The 20549-nt window shown below is 42.9% G+C and overlaps 1 protein-coding gene across 1 annotated transcript in view; it reads left to right on the forward strand.

The window, feature by feature from the left end:
• Positions 1 to 3778: 3778 nt before the first annotated feature.
• Positions 3779 to 20549, forward strand: part of anapc1 (anaphase promoting complex subunit 1) — a 28164-nt gene continuing 11393 nt past the window's right edge. Inside the window, 8 exon segments of the mRNA XM_045211478.1 lie at positions 3779 to 3954; positions 4176 to 4246; positions 4249 to 4384; positions 5628 to 5721; positions 9117 to 9215; positions 9217 to 9315; positions 11260 to 11334; positions 15952 to 16053. Of these exon segments, the coding sequence (XP_045067413.1) occupies positions 3779 to 3954; positions 4176 to 4246; positions 4249 to 4384; positions 5628 to 5721; positions 9117 to 9215; positions 9217 to 9315; positions 11260 to 11334; positions 15952 to 16053 (852 nt within the window).

A 20549-nucleotide genomic window follows, 5' to 3' on the forward strand; every position in this document is an offset into this window, starting at 1 on the left:
AATCTAACCTTTAAATAAAGTAAAATAATTGAAAGAAAAAATAAATTATTATCATAAAACAAATATTTTTCTCAAATATGTGTGCCACAATTATTGGCACCCCTTCATTCAATACTTGGTGCAACCTCCCTTTTCCAAGATAACAGCTCTGAGTCTTCTCCTATAATGCGTGATGAGGTTGGAGAACACATGGCAAGGGATCTGAGACCATTCCTCCATATAGAATCTCTCCAGATCCTTCAGATTCCGAGGTCCACGCTGATGGACTCTCCTGTTCAGCTCATCCCACAGGTTTTCTATGGGGTTTAGGTCAGGGGACTGGGATGGCCATGGCAAAACCTGGATTCTGTGGTCAATGAGCCATTTTTGTGTTGATTTTGAGGTGTGCTTTGGATCATTGTCCTGCTGGAAGATCCAACCACGGCCCAGTTTAAGCTTCCTAGCAGAGGCAGTCAGCTTTTGATTTAATATCTGTTGGTACTTGATTTAGTCCATGAGACCATGTATCCTAACAAGTTGTCCAGAGCCTTTGGAAGAAAAACAGCCCCACAACATCAAAGATCCACCACCATACTTCACAGTGGGGATGAGGTACTTTTCAGCATGTCTGTCTTTCTGTCTTCGCCAAACCTACCTCTGGTGTTTGTTTCCAAAAAGCTATATTTTGGTCTCATCTGACCATAGAACCCAGTCCCATTGAAAGTTCCAGTAACGTTTGGCAAACTAGGCGCTTGAGTTTGTTGTTTGATGACAGCAACGTTTTTTTTATGGCAACCCTCCCAAACAACTTGTGGTTATGTAGGTGGCGTCTGATTGTAGTTTTGGAGACTTTCTGACCCCAAGACCCAACTAACGTCTGCAATTCTCCAGCTGTGATCCTTGGAGATTTTTTGGCCACTCGAATCATCCTCGTCACTGTGCGTGGGGTCAATATAGACACACGTCCTCTTCCAGGCCGATTGTTAACATCTCCAGTTGCTTTAAACTTTTAAATTATTGCCCTGATAGTGGAAATTGGCATTTTCAACCGTTGAGCTATTTTCTTATAGCCATGTCCTGATTTGTGCAGCTCAACAACCTTTTGTCGCACATCATTACTGTATTCTCGGGTCTTTCCCATGGTGATGGATGACTATGGGAACTTGGCCTGTGTCACCTCATATTTATACCCCAGTGAAACAGAAAGTCATGGCTTACCATGTAAGTGTTCCTAATCACTTAGGTGAAGTTAAAAACGTAAAATATGAATGGGAATATACTTCAGTTAGATTTTACTCATAAGAATTTCTAGGGGTGCCAATAATTGTGGCACATGTTTCAGAGAAAAATATTTTTTTCACATGTATTTTTTTCAATAATTTTACTTCAATTAAAGGTTCGATTTGTATAAATATTTTGAATGAAAGACCAAGAGGATAAACCGCAATAAAAAATTTTTCACAGCCTGTTTTGCTCATAAAATATTTACCAAGGGTGCCAATATTAGTGGAGGGCACTGTATGTAGTTTTAGTAAGTAGGAAAACTAACTGGGCCTCCAGTAGCTCAGTTGGTAGAGCATGGCGCTTGCAACGCCAGGGTTGTGGGTTCGATTCCCACGGGGAGCCAGTATGAAAAATGTATGCACTCTCTAAAACTGTAAGTCGCTCTGGATAAGAGCGTCTGCTAAATGACTAAAATGTAAAAAATGTAGTAGGTAAGACACTACCCATGTAACAAATAATCGAACCCTCATCCAAACTATAGCAAATGGACCTTGCCCCTTTTTGTTTGAGCACCATTGGTCCACATTGGACTGATCTAAATTGCTAGTTGGGTCATGGGGTAGGGGCTTTCCGATGAGTTGGGACCTATTTTTCTATAATGTCGCCCGAAAATGATACACCCTACTGGTATGGAACGGTACTGACGCTCTCCTCTGAGTTCATTTCTTATATGAACTTATCTGACCCCAATCTAAAATTCATAGCAGAGAGAAGTTGAGAAAAAATAGACTTCTTGGCTCTTACAGTCAACAAAAATAAAGAAAACAAGTTGGAGTCTATCCTCCGCAAGCCGCAGAGTAGGAATACACTTTTACGTGCAGACCATAATCACCCGCTACACCTTAAGCAGAGCATATCGGTGGGTCAATTCCTAAGACTGTGATGTAACTGTTCAGCACAAAGCTAATGATATGCGCACCAGGTTCCTGCAATGCGGGTATGATAATAGTGCCATTGAACAGGCCTATACCCATGCTAGAGAGACTGAACGTCAAAGCCTACTCACTGGCACTAATAGAAACCAGGACAAAACGCCCCCACATTTGTGTTTTTCCACAGAGTACAGCCCATGTGCTGGTCGCGTCAAATCCATTGTATTGAAACACTGGGGCATCTTCAAAAGTGATCCAAATCTACGAGAGTTCACAACATTTCCCCCTCGCATTTGTCTTAGCCGATTACGTTACGCACAGCATGCAGCTACCCAAGAAGCGTGACACTTGGCCCCAGGCCCGCCCAATGGCAATTACAAGTGTGGCCACTGTGTACATTGTGACAACATGACCAATACTACAGTTTTTTGCCACCCGAGAACAGGTAAATTATACAAAATCGAAAGCTTCATTAATTGTAGCACCACAGGAGACTGAAAAGATTTGGCATGGGTCCTCAGATCCTCAAAAAGTTATACAGCTGCACCATCGAGAGCATCCTGACTGGTTGCATCACCGCCTGGTATGGCAACTGCTCGACCTCCGACCGCGAGGCACTACAGAGGGTAGTGCGTACGGCCCAGTACATCACTGGGGCCAAGCTTCCTGCCATCCAGGACCTCTATATCAGGTGGTGTCAGAGGAAGGCCCTCAAAATTGTCAAAGACTCCAGCCACCCTAGTCATAGACTGTTCTCTCTGCTACCGCACGGCAAGCGGTACCGGAGTGCCAAGTCTAGGTCCAAAAGACTTCTCAACAGCTTCTACCCCCAAGCCATAAGACTCCTGAACAGCTAATCATGGCTACCCGGACTATTTGCACTGCCCCCCCCCACCCCCCACCCCATCTTTTTACGCTGCTGCTACTCTGTTAATTATTTATGCATAGTCACTTTAACTCTACCCACATGTACATATTACCTCAATTACCTCAACTAGCCGGTGCCCCCGCACATTGACTATGCAACGGTACCCCCTGTATATATAGCCTCCTACTGTCACTTTATTTTACTGTATATATAGCCTCCCTACTGTTATTTTATTTTATTTCTGCTCTTTTTTTCTCAACACTTTTTTGTTGTTTTATTTTACTTTTTTACTTAAAAAATAAATGCATTGTTGGTTAAGGGCTGTAAGTAAGCATTTCACTGTAATGTCTACACCTGTTGTATTCGGCGCATGTGGCCAATAAAATTTTATTTGACAAATGTCATATACATGCTCAAATGCATCTGTGGGCTGCTTATATTGGTCAAACTAAACAAGCATTGAAACTGCATCGCAGAACATAAGGTTGCTATTTGTAATAATGCTATGCTATTGTGCGCCATTGTATAGAAGCCAGCCATGGCGCACCTTCCTCCATGTGCTTTGTAGCCATAGAACACATCCAAATTTCACCAAGAGGAGGTGACATCGTACGTAAACTAAAACAATGAGAGGCATTCTGGCAGTACTCCTTAGACACTGGATCCTAAGGGGCTAAACAATGATTTTTCACTGTCCTTGTTTATATAATGTTGTTGCCTTGATTTTTTGGGGGGTCTCAGTGTCTCCAGATTCACAGACACCCAAATATCACCTATGTATATTTTGACACCCAGCTTTCTGACCACACACCTGAAGAACGTCTCCAGGATGGACGCGCTCGGCTTGCCCTTCCATTGTCACGCCCTGCATAACCAAAACAGGATGACCTCATCACCAGGCCTCCACTCATGGACACACTCACCCAGCATATCCAGCATGGCTGCTCGCAGGTGAGTTTATAGCAGGAGTCTTCAGTTCTGGTTCTGGAGCGCTACAGAGTGCAGGCTTTGAGTCAAATACCGAAATAGGATATGAATATGATATAAATAGGATATCTGCTGTTCCACAGGATTATACACAGTTTGAGTCAAACAGTTTGTCTCATTTACAACAACCACATTATGGACCATAACTAACCACCCTTCTGCTGTCTTCTGACCCATGTCTGTAGCCGGTCCCACTCCCCTAGCATGGCGGCACCCTCCTTCTCGGGCACGGTGCAGTTTAAAATGTCGTACCACTCATGTCCCCCAGAGGGCACAGCTTCCTGCCCTCTCCCAACAGCACGACCAACGAGTCTGTGCTGGTCCCAGAGATTACGCCCATGGTGCCTGATCTATGCATTGAGCAGCTGTGGAGTGAGACGGCCTCCTCCCACAGGTCAGTGTATGACATTCACCTCTGCACAGCTGGCTACAGTGGTTGTCATGGATTCTGCTCTGTGGTCTAGTTGGCTGAACCACTCAGTTACATGTTACTGTAGGCAGGTTTCCATTGACCCAGGTTTATTAGACAAAAGCAATGTCGCATTTATTTATTTATTGCGACATGTTTAATGGAAACGGCAGATATAGGCAATATTTTCTGAAGATCGACAATTTTTATGGATTTTTCTTTTGCGACAAATCATGATGGAAACGGTGTTTTTCGATTAAATGATGATTGACGAATAATGTTGAAGGTACGCGGGCACGTGATGTCATGGCCCCAGTTGCATTTGCAAATAAATTATATTTCTGTACGTTTTCTTGGGGGTGGGTTGGGTGTGATGTCACTATGTTCAGCTGTTTTTATCGACACAAGATAGTTAAATGGAAACGCACCGCAGTAGGCAATTGTCCCATTCTGTTCCCCCTCTGCTTATCTTTGCATCTGTTTTCACGATCCCTGCTAAAGACACACCATTTAAAGCCAACCAGACTAATTGCTTTAGTGATTACGTAAAAATAGATGTATAATTTGAAAGTATCACGCACGCTGAATCAATAAAAAAACACCAACGTACATTCCTCACATATCCATGTAATCCAAAATTCACAGAAGAGAAGCTGTGAATGATGTTGTTACATTGACACAGATTACGTTCTCAAATACACTTCCATACTGATCAATGAGATAGGCGTCAGTGTATATTTTTGTACATTAACTAGATTCTACTACTTCTCTCTGGACCTAATTGAGGATTTTCTATATATTTTTTATTTTTGGTACTTTTTACCCCTTTTTTCTCCCTAATTTTGTGATATCCAATTTGTAGTTTCAGTCTTGTCCCATCGCTGAAACTCCCGTACGGACTCGGGAGAGGCGAAGGTCGAGAGCATGCGTCCTTCGAAACACGACCCTGCCAAGCCACACTGCTTCTTGACGCACTGTTTCATCCCAAATCAGTTATTTTATTCTCAGGATATAGATGCCTTGCTAGTTCTGAAAGCCAATGGAAGCTTGGTTCTATACACTGGAGTGACACGGGTAACAAGAAAGGAGTGTTCACACTGTTTTTAAATATATATGTGTTTATCGGTGATGCAAGGTCAAATGGTCAAATCTATTTCTGTCCAAAGGTGAGCAAGGTGTTTGTCCCTGGCCTCCTGTCTCCGACCTTCAACCTGTCTCCGACCTTCAGCCTGTCCAACCACGTAACCCACCTGGGCACTCCCATGGAGAGTGTGAGCACTCCCGCCAAGGCCACAGGGAGACACATGAGAAGAATAGAGGAGGTACCACTGAGATGGAACGGAGGTGTATATGTATTGGGTTGGTTATTAGAACGATAAGCGTAATTGAAATGAATGCATCCAAATAATTATGCTGCCCTCATAGAAATTAAGTCAGATTTCTATGAGCGAGTATTACCACCAAACTGACAGCAGGCAGTAACTGTTAAAGGGATAGACCTATTTACCCAGTCAGATGAACTCATGGATACCATTTAAATATCTCTGCGTGCAGTTTGAAGGAAGTTGAAGATAATTTCTGGAGCCATTGTTAACTAGCGTTAGCGCAATGACTGCTCTGAGTTCATCTGACTCTGGATAAGTAGAAAATAATAGCTTAATTGCCAACATGTCGAACTATCCCTTTAATGCAAATGTTGTAATTTCAATCTGAATTACAGTGAAGAACCCCTCCATTTAAGCTGCAGTATTAGTATTAGTCTGCATTAGAGAAGCCAATGACTGATGGAGACTATTTATAGTCCTGATCAATACTCTAATTATATTTAAAGTCCAGACTGTGTTACATGTCTGTTTTTAAGGATATAGATTGGTACAAATGAATAAACTAACAGTAGGTTAATAAATTAAATACACTGAGTGGACAAAATATTAGGAACACCATCCCTTTTGCCCTCAGAACAGCCTCAATTAGTCGGGACATGAACTCTACAAGGTATTGAAAGTGTTCCACAGTTGTGTCAAGGTGTCTGGATGTCCTTTGGGTGGTGGACCATTCTTGATACACACGGGAAACTTGAGCGTGAAAAACCCATCAGCATTGCAGTTTTTGACACAGACCAGTGCGCCTGGCACCTACTATCATACCCCATTCAAAGGCACTTCAATATTTTGTCTTGCCCATTCACCCTCTTAATGGCACACATATACAATCCATGTCTCAATTGTCCCGAGGCCTACAAATCCTTCTTTTACTTGTCTCCTCCCCTTCATCTACACTGATTTGAAGTGGATTTAACTAGTGACATCAATAAGGGATCATAGCTTTCACCTGGTTAGTCTGTGTCATGGAAAGAGCAGGTGTTCCTAATGTTTTGTACAATCTGTATCTGTTTCATTCATTATGTAATTGCTGTAGAATGTAGAGCTGAAATGGATTAGTTCCCCCCAACTTGGCACTAATCATCTTGATTGTGTACATACATCCTGGGTAGGTGTGTCGCCCTGGTGTGTGTGTGTGTGTGTGTATTGATAGGAGTGAAAGTGGGAGGGTATAATGAGTGTGTGTGTGTGTGTGTGTGTCTGGCTGGTTGGGGCGTGAGTACTTGGACCTCAAGGGTTGAATGTTTCTTGAATGGATGCAAATTAATCCTTTTTATGAATTAGAGAGAGAAAAGCTCAGCCTGTGTATAGAACAGAACAGAACTGAGCAACAGAGGCCTGTCGGTATGTTTACTGGGTCCAATAAGGTTACAGCTCTCTGGGTCGACATTTCTACCTGCAAGGGGTAGTTTTGTCAAGACCGGTAAAGACGTGCCGTTCAGCCAAGGGATCTTCTCTCCCAGACCTGTCAGTCATTTCCATGCCCTTCTGAGCGAACCACTTTTGACAGATGTTTTTGAAAATATTTGTAAATGTCAAAGTCCAACTAAATAGGTTATACTGATTTAGATTTCTATCCCTTGATATCTTAATGTATGTCAAATTATTAAGCAATATGTAACTTTCAGGAGCGTTGAATGACATGTAGGATGATCCATATCTCTGATGTATTTTATTTGTAGGAGCTAAGCAACGGCACAATGCTGAGTAGAACTATCCCTGACATTTCTACCTCGGAGCTCAGTAAGGTTAACACGACAATGTGCAAAACCATTGTGTGTGACGAGATTGTACGTTGGATTCGATGTCACACAGCTGAGTCATCCAGTGTTGATGGCCTGAAAATTGGGTTTAAGTGCTGCCAACCTCCCGCTGTCACATTGACATAAACCTAAGGGGATCCCACCGTTCCTCGCTCATACCTACACACCCACCTTTCCCCTGAACACACTCAGAACCCCTCATTTTTGTAATCCACTCTGTTATTTAGCCCCCCCCCCCCTCCCCAAATGTCTATTGACATTTCCTAACCTACCCACTCTCATATCTCCTGGCTCACCACATGACACACAAAGCATCCACACACAAAGCATGCACACACACACACTCTACTCTCTCTGGATAAGCCATTATGAGGACGTCAACACAGCAGCTACTCCACGCCAGGCAGTTCTAGGTGCTGTTTGTTATTGTGGCATTTCCGTGCCTTAATTCAGCCCAAAACCTCTGATTGGGCCCTGGAGCGTGGTTATCCAGCTCGGTTGGGGGGACAGGGGATGCCCTGGAACATGATGTTGATGAGGGTGGAAAGGAGGCACTGGGGAATAGATGATGGAGAGATGATTCTGCTGTGTTTAATAATGACTGTAGTGTTGGTATATAATGGAAGTCTGTGTTCAGGTACATTATTGCTAGAACATAAGACCATTTCTGTCAGTAGGTGGTATATTAACCTTGGTTCCTTCCTGGCTGACGTCTTTACTCCATCTAGTAATGCCGTTAAATACACCCTTTTGTCACCCTTTTAGTGTATCTGAAGATGGGGCACTTTTTTTTGGTAATTAACTTTGTGTCTATGGCGACCTATACTGAAACCATGCATGGTTCACACAGTTTTCCGCTGGTGACTTCTGAGCATCTGCTGATGCAGCGTTATCCACCAGAACATGCATGTACTGTATAACATGCTATGGGTAGTCTTTCTACCCAGCTGTAGTCAAGCATAATAGCGTATCATTCTACACTGTAATTGAGGAAATGGAGCACTCGGGGTGTACTGGTATTTGCCTTACAACCCTAATTGGCTTGTTGTGCGTTTTTTAAGGTCTTTGGCTTTGTTTAGACCGTGAACCTCCTAGTCTTTGATCCCCTCATCTTTTGTGTTGTGAAACCATTACCAATTACCACATAGTGTTGTTCATTAGTGCCTAATTGATCCCAAAGCCGGGACTTCTCAGTCTAATTAAGTGGCATTTCTCCTTCTCTGCCTTGACCTTTTGGAGTTTGTTGTCCAATTAGAGATTGTGGGTGGAGTTAATTACCTGTCTGATTGGGTGGACCTGGGAGACATCACGGACCCTGATCATTGTGGGGTCTGGAGCCCTTGAATCCTATATGTGTAAATTCTGTAAGAAGTTGGCCCGAATCCTAACTTGAGATTCTCATGCTTAACTGTGCAGACTTTTGTGTAATTTGATGCCAATGGAATTTCAATTACGCACAATAAATATAGATATATTATTTTAACCACTCCACTGTTAAAAGAACCAACCAAAATAACACAATTATACAAATGTACATTTGCTGTGTGATAACCCTATTGATGTCATTGTGCACCATCTTCCATATGCTTCCTCATCCCCCTGGTGTGCTTCATCCTGCCCAAGGACACGGCCATGAAGGTGCTGGTGAAGTGGTACAACATCTACAACGCCCCCGGGGGGCCCCAGCGCACAGCTGGAGTGGAACCTTTTTGTCACCTGCTTCATGACTCTCATGGGCTACAACACGGAGTGGCTGGGCTGAACACGCAATGTGAGTCGCCACGGTAACGGTGCTATCATTCACAGGAGAGGGAGTGACACAAAGTAGACAGTGCAGAGCCTGTTAGGAGGATAAGTCTTACTGAATGTACAGTATATACCCAAGTACAGTTGAAGTCAGAAGTTTACATACACTTAGGTTGGAGTCATTAAAACTCGTTTTTCAACCACTCCACAAATTTCTTTTTAACAAACTATAGTTTTGGCAAGTCGGTTAGGACATCTACTTTGTGCATGACACAAGTAATTTTTCCAACAATTGTTTACAGACAGATTATTTCACTTATAATTCACTGTATCACAATTCCAGTTGGTCAGAAGTTTACATACACTAAGTTGACTGTGCCTTTTAAACAGCTTGGAACATTTCAGAAAATGATGTCATGGCTTTAGAAGCTTCTGATAGGCTAATTGACATTATTTGAGTAAATTGGAGGTGTACCTGTGGATGTATTTCAAGGTCTACCTTCAAACTCAGTGTCTCTTTGTTTGACATCATGGGAAAATCAAAAGAAATCAGCCAAGACCTCAGAGAAATAATTGTAGACCTCAACAAGTCTGGTTCATCCTTAGGAGCAATTTCCAAACGCCTTAAGGTACCACGTTCATCTGTACAAACAATAGTATGGAAGTATAAATAACATGGGACCACGCTGCCGTCATACTGCTCAGGAAGGAGACACGTTCTGTCTCCTAGAGATGAACATACTTTGGTGAGAAAAGTGGAAATCAATCCCAGAGCAACAGCAAAGGACCTTGTGAAGATGCTGGAGGAAACAGGTACAAAAGTATCTATATCCACAGTAAAACAAGTCCTATAACGACATAGCCTGAAAGGCCGCTCAGCAAGGAAGAAGCCACTGCTCCAAAACCGCCATTAAAAAGACAGACTACGGTTTGCAACTGCACATGGGGACCAAGATCGTACTTTTTGGAGAAATGTCTTCTGGTCAGATGAAACAAAAATAGAACTGTTTGGCCATAATGACCATCGTTATGTTTGGAGGAAAAAATGGGGGCTTGCAAGCCGAAGAACACCATCCCAACGTGAAGCACGGGGGTGGCAGCATCATGCTGTGGGGGTGCTTTGCTGCAGGAGGGACTGGTGCACTTCACAAAATAGATGGCATCATGAGGAAGGAAAATGATGTGGATATATTGAAGCAACATCTCAAGACATCAGTCAGGAAGTTAAAGCTTGGTCGCAAATGGGTCTTCCAAATGGACAATGACCCCAAGCATACTTCCAAAGTTGTGGCAAAATGGCTTAAGAACAACAAAGTCAAGGTATTGGAGTGGCCATCACAAAGCCCTGACCTCAATCCTATAGAAAATTTGTGGGCAGAACTGAAAAAGCGTGTGTGAGCAAGGAGGCCTACATACCTGACTCAGTTACACCAGCTCTGTCAGGAGGAATGGGCCAAAATGCACCCAACTTATTGTGGGAAGCTTGTGGGCGGCTACCCGAAACGTTTGACCCAAGTTAAACAATTTAAAGGCAATGCTACCAAATACTAATTGAGTGTATGTAAACTTCTGACCCACTGGGAATGTGATGAAAGAAATAAAAGCTGAAAGAAATAATTATCTCTATTATTATTCGGACATTTCACATTCTTAAAATAAAGTGGTGATCATAACTGACCTAAAACAGGGAATTTTTACTAGGATTAAATGTCAGGAATTGTGAAAAACTGAGTTTAAATGTATTTGGCTAAGGTGTATGTAAACTTCCGACTTCAACTGTACATAGAAGGGCCTCAGTCTAGGTCACACCAGTGTCACCAAAGCTGGCGCATCTCTGAAATAGATACATAGCTTATGCCACAGATGGTATGTTGCCAAGGCAACACAGGAAAGACCTATGCTGTTAATCACATGGTTAATGGGTCTGTAGCTCCACCATGCTCTTGACCTTTGTGTTCCCCCTCCACAGCTCCATTTTGAAGTGCCCCTCTCTCCTGTGATTGCACCAAAGAAGGCCCGGCCGTCTGACACGGTGTCTGATGAGGTAGGTATGGGTTACCACAAAAGCTGAGGAACATATGCACATCCAGCTACTTTATGCAGGTGATGGAGATGTAGGTGAACTCGTGAAAAATGTAAAGGAAAATGTGCCATAGGCCATGCTGTACGTGGAAGTCGTTAGATGTCACCAGTTCCTGTGACTTTCAAGCTCTGAATCCAGACGGGTTAAAAGGAGGTAGCGATGAGGGCAACTTCTGAGTGAATTTGTTTTTCTGTAATGCTTAATAGGAATACAGTAATATGTTGAGTGCATACATACAGGTAACTGACAAAATAAAGGAAACACTTCAGTAAACGAGGGATATAAAGTATATTGAAAGCAGGTGCTTCCACACAGGTGTGGTTCCTGAGTTAATTAAGCAATTAACATCCCATCATGCTTAGGGTCATGTATAAAAATGCCCAGTTGCCCATTATTTTGGCTGCCATGGCTAGAAGAAGATATCTCAGTGACTTTGAAAGAGGGCTCAAAGGAGCATAGGGGTTTTAAAGGGTGTGTCTCTCAGTCACCAGATCTCAACCCAACTGAACACTTATGGGAGATTCTGGAGCAGCGCCTGAGACAGCGTTTTCCACCACCATCAACAAAACACCAAATTATGGAATTTCTCATGGAAGAATGGTGTCCCATCTGTCCAATAGAGTTCCAGACACTTGTAGAAACTATGCCAAGGCGCATTGAAGCTGTTCTGGTGGCTCGTGGTGGCCCAACACCCTATTAAGACACTTTATGTTGGTGTTTCCTTTATTTTGGCAGTTAACTGTAGTTCACTACTTTGAAATGATTAAAACCCAAGTTGCTTAATTTTTTTTTTTAATTCTGTTCCAAGTGCAGTATAATACAGTGGGGGAAAAAAGTATTTAGTCAGCCACCAATTGTGCAAGTTCTCCCACTTAAAAAGATGAGAGAGGCCTGTAATTTTCATCATAGGTACACGTCAACTATGACAGACAAATTGAGGGAAAAAAGTCCAGAAAATCATATTGTAGGATTTTTAATGAATTTATTTGCAAATTATGGTGGAAAATAAGTATTTGGTCACCTACAAACAAGCAAGATTTCTGGCTCTCACAGACCTGTAACTTCTTCTTTAAGAGGCTCCTCTGTCCTCCACTCGTTACCTGTATTAATGGCACCTGTTTGAACTTGTTATCAGTATAAAAGACACCTGTCCACAACCTCAAACAGTCACACTCCAAACTCCACTATGGCCAAGACCAAAGAGCTGTCAAAGGACACCAGAAACACAATTGTAGACCTGCACCAGGCTGGGAAGACTGAATCTGCAATAGGTAAGCAGCTTGGTTTGAAGAAATCAACTGTGGGAGCAATTATTAGGAAATGGAAGACATACAAGACCACTGATAATCTCCCTCGATCTGGGGCTCCACGCAAGATCTCACCCCGTGGGGTCAAAATGATCACAAGAACGGTGAGCAAAAATCCCAGAACCACACGGGGGGGACCTAGTGAATGACCTGCAGAGAGCTGGGACCAAAGTAACAAAGCCTACCATCAGTAACACACTACGCCGCCAGGGACTCAAATCCTGCAGTGCCAGACGTGTCCCCCTGCTTAAGCCAGTACATGTCCAGGCCCGTCTGAAGTTTGCTAGAGTGCATTTGGATGATCCAGAAGAGGATTGGGAGAATGTCATATGGTCAGATGAAACCAAAATAGAACTTTTTGGTAAAAACTCAACTCGTCGTGTTTGGAGGACAAAGAATGCTGAGTTGCATCCAAAGAACACCATACCTACTGTGAAGCATGGGGGTGGAAACATCATGCTTTGGGGCTGTTTTTCTGCAAAGGGACCAGGACGACTGATCCGTGCAAAGGAAAGAATGAATGGGGCCATGTATCGTGAGATTTTGAGTGAAAACCTCCTTCCATCAGCAAGGGCATTGAAGATTAAACGTGGCTGGGTCTTTCAGCATGACAATGATCCCAAACACACCGCCCGGGCAACGAAGGAGTGGCTTCGTAAGAAGCATTTCAAGGTCCTGGAGTGGCCTAGCCAGTCTCCAGATCTCAGCCCCATAGAAAATCTTTGGATGGAGTTGAAAGTCTGTGTTGCCCAGCGACAGCCCCAAAACAGCACTGCTCTAGAGGAGATCTGCATGGAGGAATGGGCCAAAATACCAGCAACAGTGTGTGAAAACCTTGTGAAGACTTACAGAAAACGTTTGACCTGTGTCATTGCCAACAAAGGGTATATAACAAAGTATTGAGAAACTTTTGTTATTGACCAAATACTTATTTTCCACCATAATTTGCAAATAAATTCATAAAAAATCCTACAATGTGATTTTCTGGAGAAAAAAAATCTCATTTTGTCTGTCGTAGTTGACGTGTACCTATGATGAAAATTACAGGCCTCGCTCATCTTTTTAAGTGGGAGAACTTGCACAATTGGTGGCTGACTAAATACTTTTTTTCCCCACTGTATTTATAGATGTATAAAAAAAAAGCAAATGACGAAGTGAAGTTGACTGTAAGGTAACCTGTAGTGCATTCATGTGGAATGTGAGTGGTGTTAAGAAAGCCATGGGCTGAAGTGACGTGACGCTGCACTGTAGCATGGAATCCTGGCAGGGGTCATGGCCCAGGGTCGGGAGTGCGCAGTTGAGATCGGGAGGAGTCGTGTAGAGTTCACCCTCTGTTACTTAAGAAAGGAAGTGCATGTAGAGGTCCTCAGGAAATGGATGATTCAGACCAGGCAAAAATATTGGTCCTTAGGAATTTAATTTAACACTGGGTGTCTGTGTGTGTCTTTGGATGTGTGTCTGTGTGTGTGTGTGTGTGTGTGTCTGTGTATATACAGTGAGGGAAAAAAGTATTTGATCCCCTGCTGATTTTGTACGTTTGCCCACTGACAAAGACATGATCAGTCTATAATTTTAATGGTAGGTTTATTTGAACAGTGAGAGACAGAATATCAACAAAAAAATCCAGAAAAACGCATGTCAAAAATGTTATAAATAGATTTGCATTTTAATGAGGGAAATAAGTATTTGACCCCTCTGCAAAACATGACCTAGTACTTGTTGGCAAAACCCTTGTTGGCAATCACAGAAGTCAGACGTTTCTTGTAGTTGGCCACCAGGTTTGCACACATCTCAGGAGGGATTTTGTTCCACTCCTCTTTGCAGATCTTCTCCAAGTCATTAAGGTTTCGAGGCTGACGTTTGGCAATTCGAACCTTCAGCTCCCTCCATAGATTTTCTATGGGATTAAGGTCTGGAGACTGGCTAGGCCACACCAGGACCTTAATGTGCTTCTTCTTGAGCCACTCCTTTGTTGCCTTGGCCGTGTATTTTGGGTCATTGTCATGCTGGAATACCCATCCACAACCCATTTTCAATGCCCTGGCTAAGGGAAGGAGGTTCTCACCCAAGATTTGACGGTACATGGCCCCGTCCATCGTCCCTTTGATGCGGTGAATTGTCCTGTCCCCTTAGCAGAAAACCCCCCCCAAAGCATAATGTTTCCACCTCTATGTTTGAAGTTGGGGATGGTGTTCTTGGGGTCATAGGCAGCATTCCTCCTCCTCCAAACACGGCGAGTTGAGTTGATGCCAAAGAGCTCAATTTTGGTCTCATCTGACCACAACACTTTCACCCAGTTCTCCTCTGAATCATTCAGATGTTCATTTGAAAACTTCAGACGGGCCTGTATATGTGCTTTCTTGAGCAGGGGGACCTTGCGGGCGCTGCAGGATTTCAGTCCTTCACGGCGTAGTGTGTTACCAATTGTTTTCTTGGTGACTATGGTCCCAGCTGCCTTGAGATCATTGACAAGATCCTCCCGTGTAGTTCTGGGCTGATTCCTCACCGTTCTCATGATCATTGCAACTCCACGAGGTGAAATCTTGCATGGAGCCCCAGGCCGAGGGAGATTGACAGGTATTTTGTGTTTCTTCCATTTGCGAATAATCGCACCAACTGTTGTCACCTTCTCACCAAGCTGCTTGGCGATGGTCTTGTAGCCCATTCCAGCCTTGTGTAGGTCTACAATCTTGTCCCTGACATCCTTGGAGAGCTCTTTGGTCTTGGCCATGGTGGAGAGTTTGGAATCTGATTGATTGATTGCTTCTGTGGACAGGTGTCTTTTTATACAGGTAACAAACTGAGATTAGGAGCTCTCCCTTTAAGAGTGTGCTCCTAATCTCAGCTCGTTACATGTATAAAAGACACTTGGCAGCCATAAATCTTTCTGATTGAGAGGGGGTCAAATACTTATTTCCCTCATTAAAATGCAAATCAATTTATAACATTTTTGACATGCGTTTTTCTGGAATTCTTTGTTGTTATTCTGTCTCTCACTGTTCAAATAAACCTACCATTAAAATTATAGACTGATCATTTCTTTGTCAGTGGGCAAACTTACAAAATCAGCAGGGGATCAAATAATTTTTTCCCTCACTGTAATCCACCAGGACTGGGACTACAGTGCTCAGACTACCACAGACAGATGGTGTTAGGACATGTGTGTGGTGCTGTGAGTCTGAAGTCTACCGAAACCTCTGGTTGTGAACAGTCTCTGTCTTCCTGCCCTGCGTCTGGACCCCTCTGCCCCGCTCTTCCCCCCACATCCCAGCCCCTGTATGTGCTGCACCTGCTCTATGAGGAGCTGAAGATGGACGAGGAGCGGGGGAGCGGGGCGGCGATCACTGGTGGGCCTCCTGCAACAGCTGGCCAGGTACTGGATGTTCTGTGTCTTGACAATCGGAAACCCAGAAATCTTGCTTAATTGCGTCAGATGCTTGATTAGGTTCTGGGGGGAGATGTATGAGAAAAGCTACTAACCAGTCTAGTGAAGTCTCCACCCCCCTAAACGAAACTCTCAGTCAAAGAATGGGCCACTCTCCTTCCGGAATTCGAAAGCTGCGAAAACCTGCAAAATCGTGATTTGTCCAAATGATCAGTGACTAATAATCGGTGTTAGTCGTCGCATCCCACAGTCTGTTGACAGACGTTACGATACCATCCTATTGTTACGTGCGTCTGTCCACGAGTGATAAACTCTCAAATGACCTCTGAATGGCTGACGCAAACTAAAGCAGGTCGCAGGTGCATCTTTTTAATTAATCTATTCAATTCAGAACAAACACAACAATTTTCATGACGCTCTTAAACATTTAAATTAAAAAGTATGCCTGATGAAGCACTGCTCAATGAAACCAGATGAATATGATCTTGTAAAACGTGTATATTAACAGGATTAGAAAATGGCATTAAAAGGTTTCAAGTAAGTCAAGTGGCCTTTTCAGCAGTCCCATTGACATTTTAAAAGAAGAGCTGAAGTGGTAGAATCAACTGGCACTTGAATTGCTTAGCCGTTATTTGGGCCTTGTTTAGTGTCCAGGTCATTTAGTGTTACCAGGCTGGTAGACACAACAGTTAGTGCTTCAGCCAATAGAGTACAACAGTATGATTCATAATACCCATAACAGGGAAACAGTTCCAATCGTTTTTCCTCCATTCATTCTTCCCATAGGGGATTTTAGAAACACTTAAAATAAGGGCTGTGTTTTGTGTAGGCTTACCCTGGCGTGACGTTTTGATAACCGTGCAAACCTTTCTAAGACAAGGTGACTTATCAATATATTCACCTTTTTTTCATTGTCATTGCTATACATACTGTATAAAGAGTTACAGTAGCTAAACTAAAGCACAAACCAATCTGGCAACCCGGCTAGGCCTGTGTGGCAATGACCTCACTACAGCTAACCCAGCCTGAAACCCCCACATTACAAGCAGAAGTATTAGTGGGTCTTAAATAGGGTTGTTACGGTTACCGTATTACCGCCACACTGGCGGTCACGAGCCATGACCGCAGTCAAATTCCGCGTGACCGTTTATTCATGGTAACTAGGCTTCTCCAAGCTCTGATGCTGATCATTAGTAGCCTACCAAACATGATAACTGCCGTGTACTCAGCACTCTATTGTCCCTCTAATCACTCTGACATCAATGCAAATGTATTTGAAAATCAAATCAAGCACTTCATGAGAGCCCATGGGCTCATGTTGCGCAATATTTTTATAGGCAATGCAATTGCATGAGAAAACAGAGTTTTGATGGCCTCTATTAAAAAGAGGATCCCATCTGCTTTCTATAGGCTAGGCCTACTATATTTATTTATCAACTTTCCTAATATTAAGCACATTGCTTCACTTTACAACAGGAGTATAGCCTACCTGGCTGGTATGAAAATGAACCACGGGAAAAGCTCCTCCATTCGCTATTTAAGTGCATATATGACATATTTTTTCCCCCATGCCCCTGTTCCGAGACAGGTGCATGGTAATGGTCCATTCTAAATAAAAACGAATTTAACACATGTATTATTTAGTCTGATGGGTGAAAATATTAGCCTATCACTTGTGAATGATGTATTATCACTTGTAAATGATGCCCAGCGTGTGCAGCAAGGCAAGAAACAGCGCATGCCTTTTTTTGGCTACTTTCTCAAATCATAGTTGCACACCACACAGTGCATTCGGAAAGTAGTCAGACCCCTTGACTTTTTCCACATTTTGTTATGTTACAGCGTTATTCTAAAATGGATTAAACATTTTTTTCTCATCAATCTACACACAATACCCCATAATGACAAAGTGAAAACAGGTTTTTAGAAATGTTTGCAATTCTATAAAAAATGTAAAACAGAAATACCTTATTTACATAAGTATTCAGACCCTTTGCTATGAGTCTCAATTGAGCTCAGGTGCATCCTGTTTCCATTGATCATCCTTGAGATGTTTCTACAACTTGATTGGAGTCCACCTGTGGTAAATTCAATTGATTGGACATGATTTGGAAAGGCACACACCTGTTTATATAAGGTCCCACAGTTGACAGTGCATGTCAGAGCAAAAACCAAGCCATGATTTCAAAGGAATTGTCCGTAGAGCTCCGAGACAGGATTGTGTCGAGGCACAGATCTGGGGAAGGGTACCAAAACATTTCTGCAGCATTGAAGGTCCCCAAGAACACATTGGCCTCCATCATTCTTAAATGGAAGAAGTTTTGAACCACCAAGGCTCTTCTTAGAGCTGGCAGCCCGGACAAACTGAGCAATCAGGGGAGAAGGGCCTTTGTCAGGGAGATGACCAAGAACCCGATGGTCACTCTGACAGAGATCCAGAGTTCCTCTGTGGAGATGGGAGAACCTTCCAGAAGGACAACCATCTCTGCAGCACTCCACCAATCAGGCCTTTATGGTAGAGTGGCCAGACGGAAGCCACTCCTCAGTAAAAGGCACATGACAGCCCGCTTGGAGATTGACAAAAGGCACCTAAAGACTCTGACAATGAGAAACAAGATTCTCTGGTCTGATGAAACCAAGATTGAACTCTTTGGCCTGAATGCCAAGCGTCATGTCTGGAGGAAACCTGGCACCATCCCTAGGGTGAAGCATGGTGGTGGCAGCATCATGCTGTGGGGATGTTTTTCAGCGACAGGGACTGTGAGACTAGTCAGGATCGAGGGAAAGATGAACGGAGCAAAGTAGAGAGAGATACTTGATGAAAACCTGCTCAAGAGCTCTCAGGACCTCAGACTGGGGCGAAGGTTCACCTTCCAACAGGACAACGACCCTAAGCACACAGCCAAGACAACGAAGGAGAGGCTTCGGGACAAGTCTCTGAATGTCCTTGAGTGGCCCAGCCAGAGCACGGACTTGAACCCAATCGAACATCTCTGGAGAGACCTGAAAATAGCTATGCAGCGACGCTTCCCATCTAACCTGACAGAGTTTGAGAGGATCTGCAGAGAAGAATGAGAGAAACTCCCCAAATACAGGTGTGCCAAGCTTGTAGCGTCATACCCAAGAAGACTCAAGTCTGTAATCGCTGCCAAAGGTGTTTCAACTAAGTACTGAGCATATAGATTGCAAAATAGTTGGGAAGAGATTTTTGACGTACCGATCCCATGGCATAGTGTTTATGAACTGACACGCAAAATGACACCGGATTCAAAAATTAGAATCTTTCAATTTAAATTAATATATAAAATTCTTGCTACCAATAGAATGTTATTTATATGGGGGATACAGTCTTCCCAGCACTGCAGATTTTGCTGTGAGGAGACAGAATCATTGGATCATTTGTTTTGGTTCTGTCCATTTGTAGCTTGTTTTTGGACACAGGTCCAGGAATGGCTAAAGGATTGCAATATTTACCTGGAGCTAACCTTGCAGATAGCATTACTGGGTGATCTGAAAAGTCATAGTCAATCGATCAATTATATAATAATACTTTTAGCAAAGATGTTTATTTTCAATTCACAATCTGTAGAAGCAATGATAATAGAAAGGTTCAGAACTTTTGTAAAACATCACAGTACGGTTGAAATATATATGGCAAATAGAAATCCTATATGGATGGTGTTAAGAGATAGATGGGAGGTATTGAATGGAGTTGAAGGATGGGACTAATAACAAATAACAACAAATAATAACAAGATAACTAATAATGTAAGCATACTGTGTCCATAATAAGTATATAGGTTGTATGTTGTGAGCTTTTGGGAAAGAGCACAGTTAGAAAGATATGGCATATAGAAGCAAACCGGATGGACATCATGAAAATGATCGGAGAGGTTGAGAGTAGAAGAAGTTCAGGAGCAAAAACAAATAAAATATAATTATTGTAAAATGAACTGTGTCCATAAGATGTAGATAGTAAGTATAGGCTGGAAGTAGAGGGCATTGTTGTTCACAAATTTACCCCAAGTAGGGAAAGGATGGCGGGGTTGAAAAGGAATAAAGGGGAGTATATATATAAAAAACAAGGGGGATTGGAAGTGATGCAGAAAATTACATTGATGGAAGTTACAATCTATCTGCAATATTAAGCTGATCTACCCCCCCCAAAAAAAAATGGATTTATTGTGATGGTGTAGGCTATATTAAATAGATTTATTAGACTTTTTAAAATGTAGATGTTCCAGAGTTCTGCATCAGTGGCTTGTAGGCTATGCGTGGAAGCCAGGAGATGCTAAACGTGTTTATGTTAATTAATAGTAAATTACCGTGAGACCTGCTTTACAATCACCGGCTGACAAAATGTCATGACCGCGACAGCCCTAGTCTTAAACAAATCAGAACAGCTATCTGCTTGGCTTGCTGTGTTGTTGAGCTGGCTGTGTATAGTGGTTCATGATGAGGGTAGAGCTACTCGGGTATCAAAA

This window comes from Coregonus clupeaformis, chromosome 37 (genome assembly GCF_020615455.1).
Source record: "Coregonus clupeaformis isolate EN_2021a chromosome 37, ASM2061545v1, whole genome shotgun sequence".
Classification (NCBI taxonomy): Eukaryota; Metazoa; Chordata; class Actinopteri; order Salmoniformes; family Salmonidae; genus Coregonus; species Coregonus clupeaformis.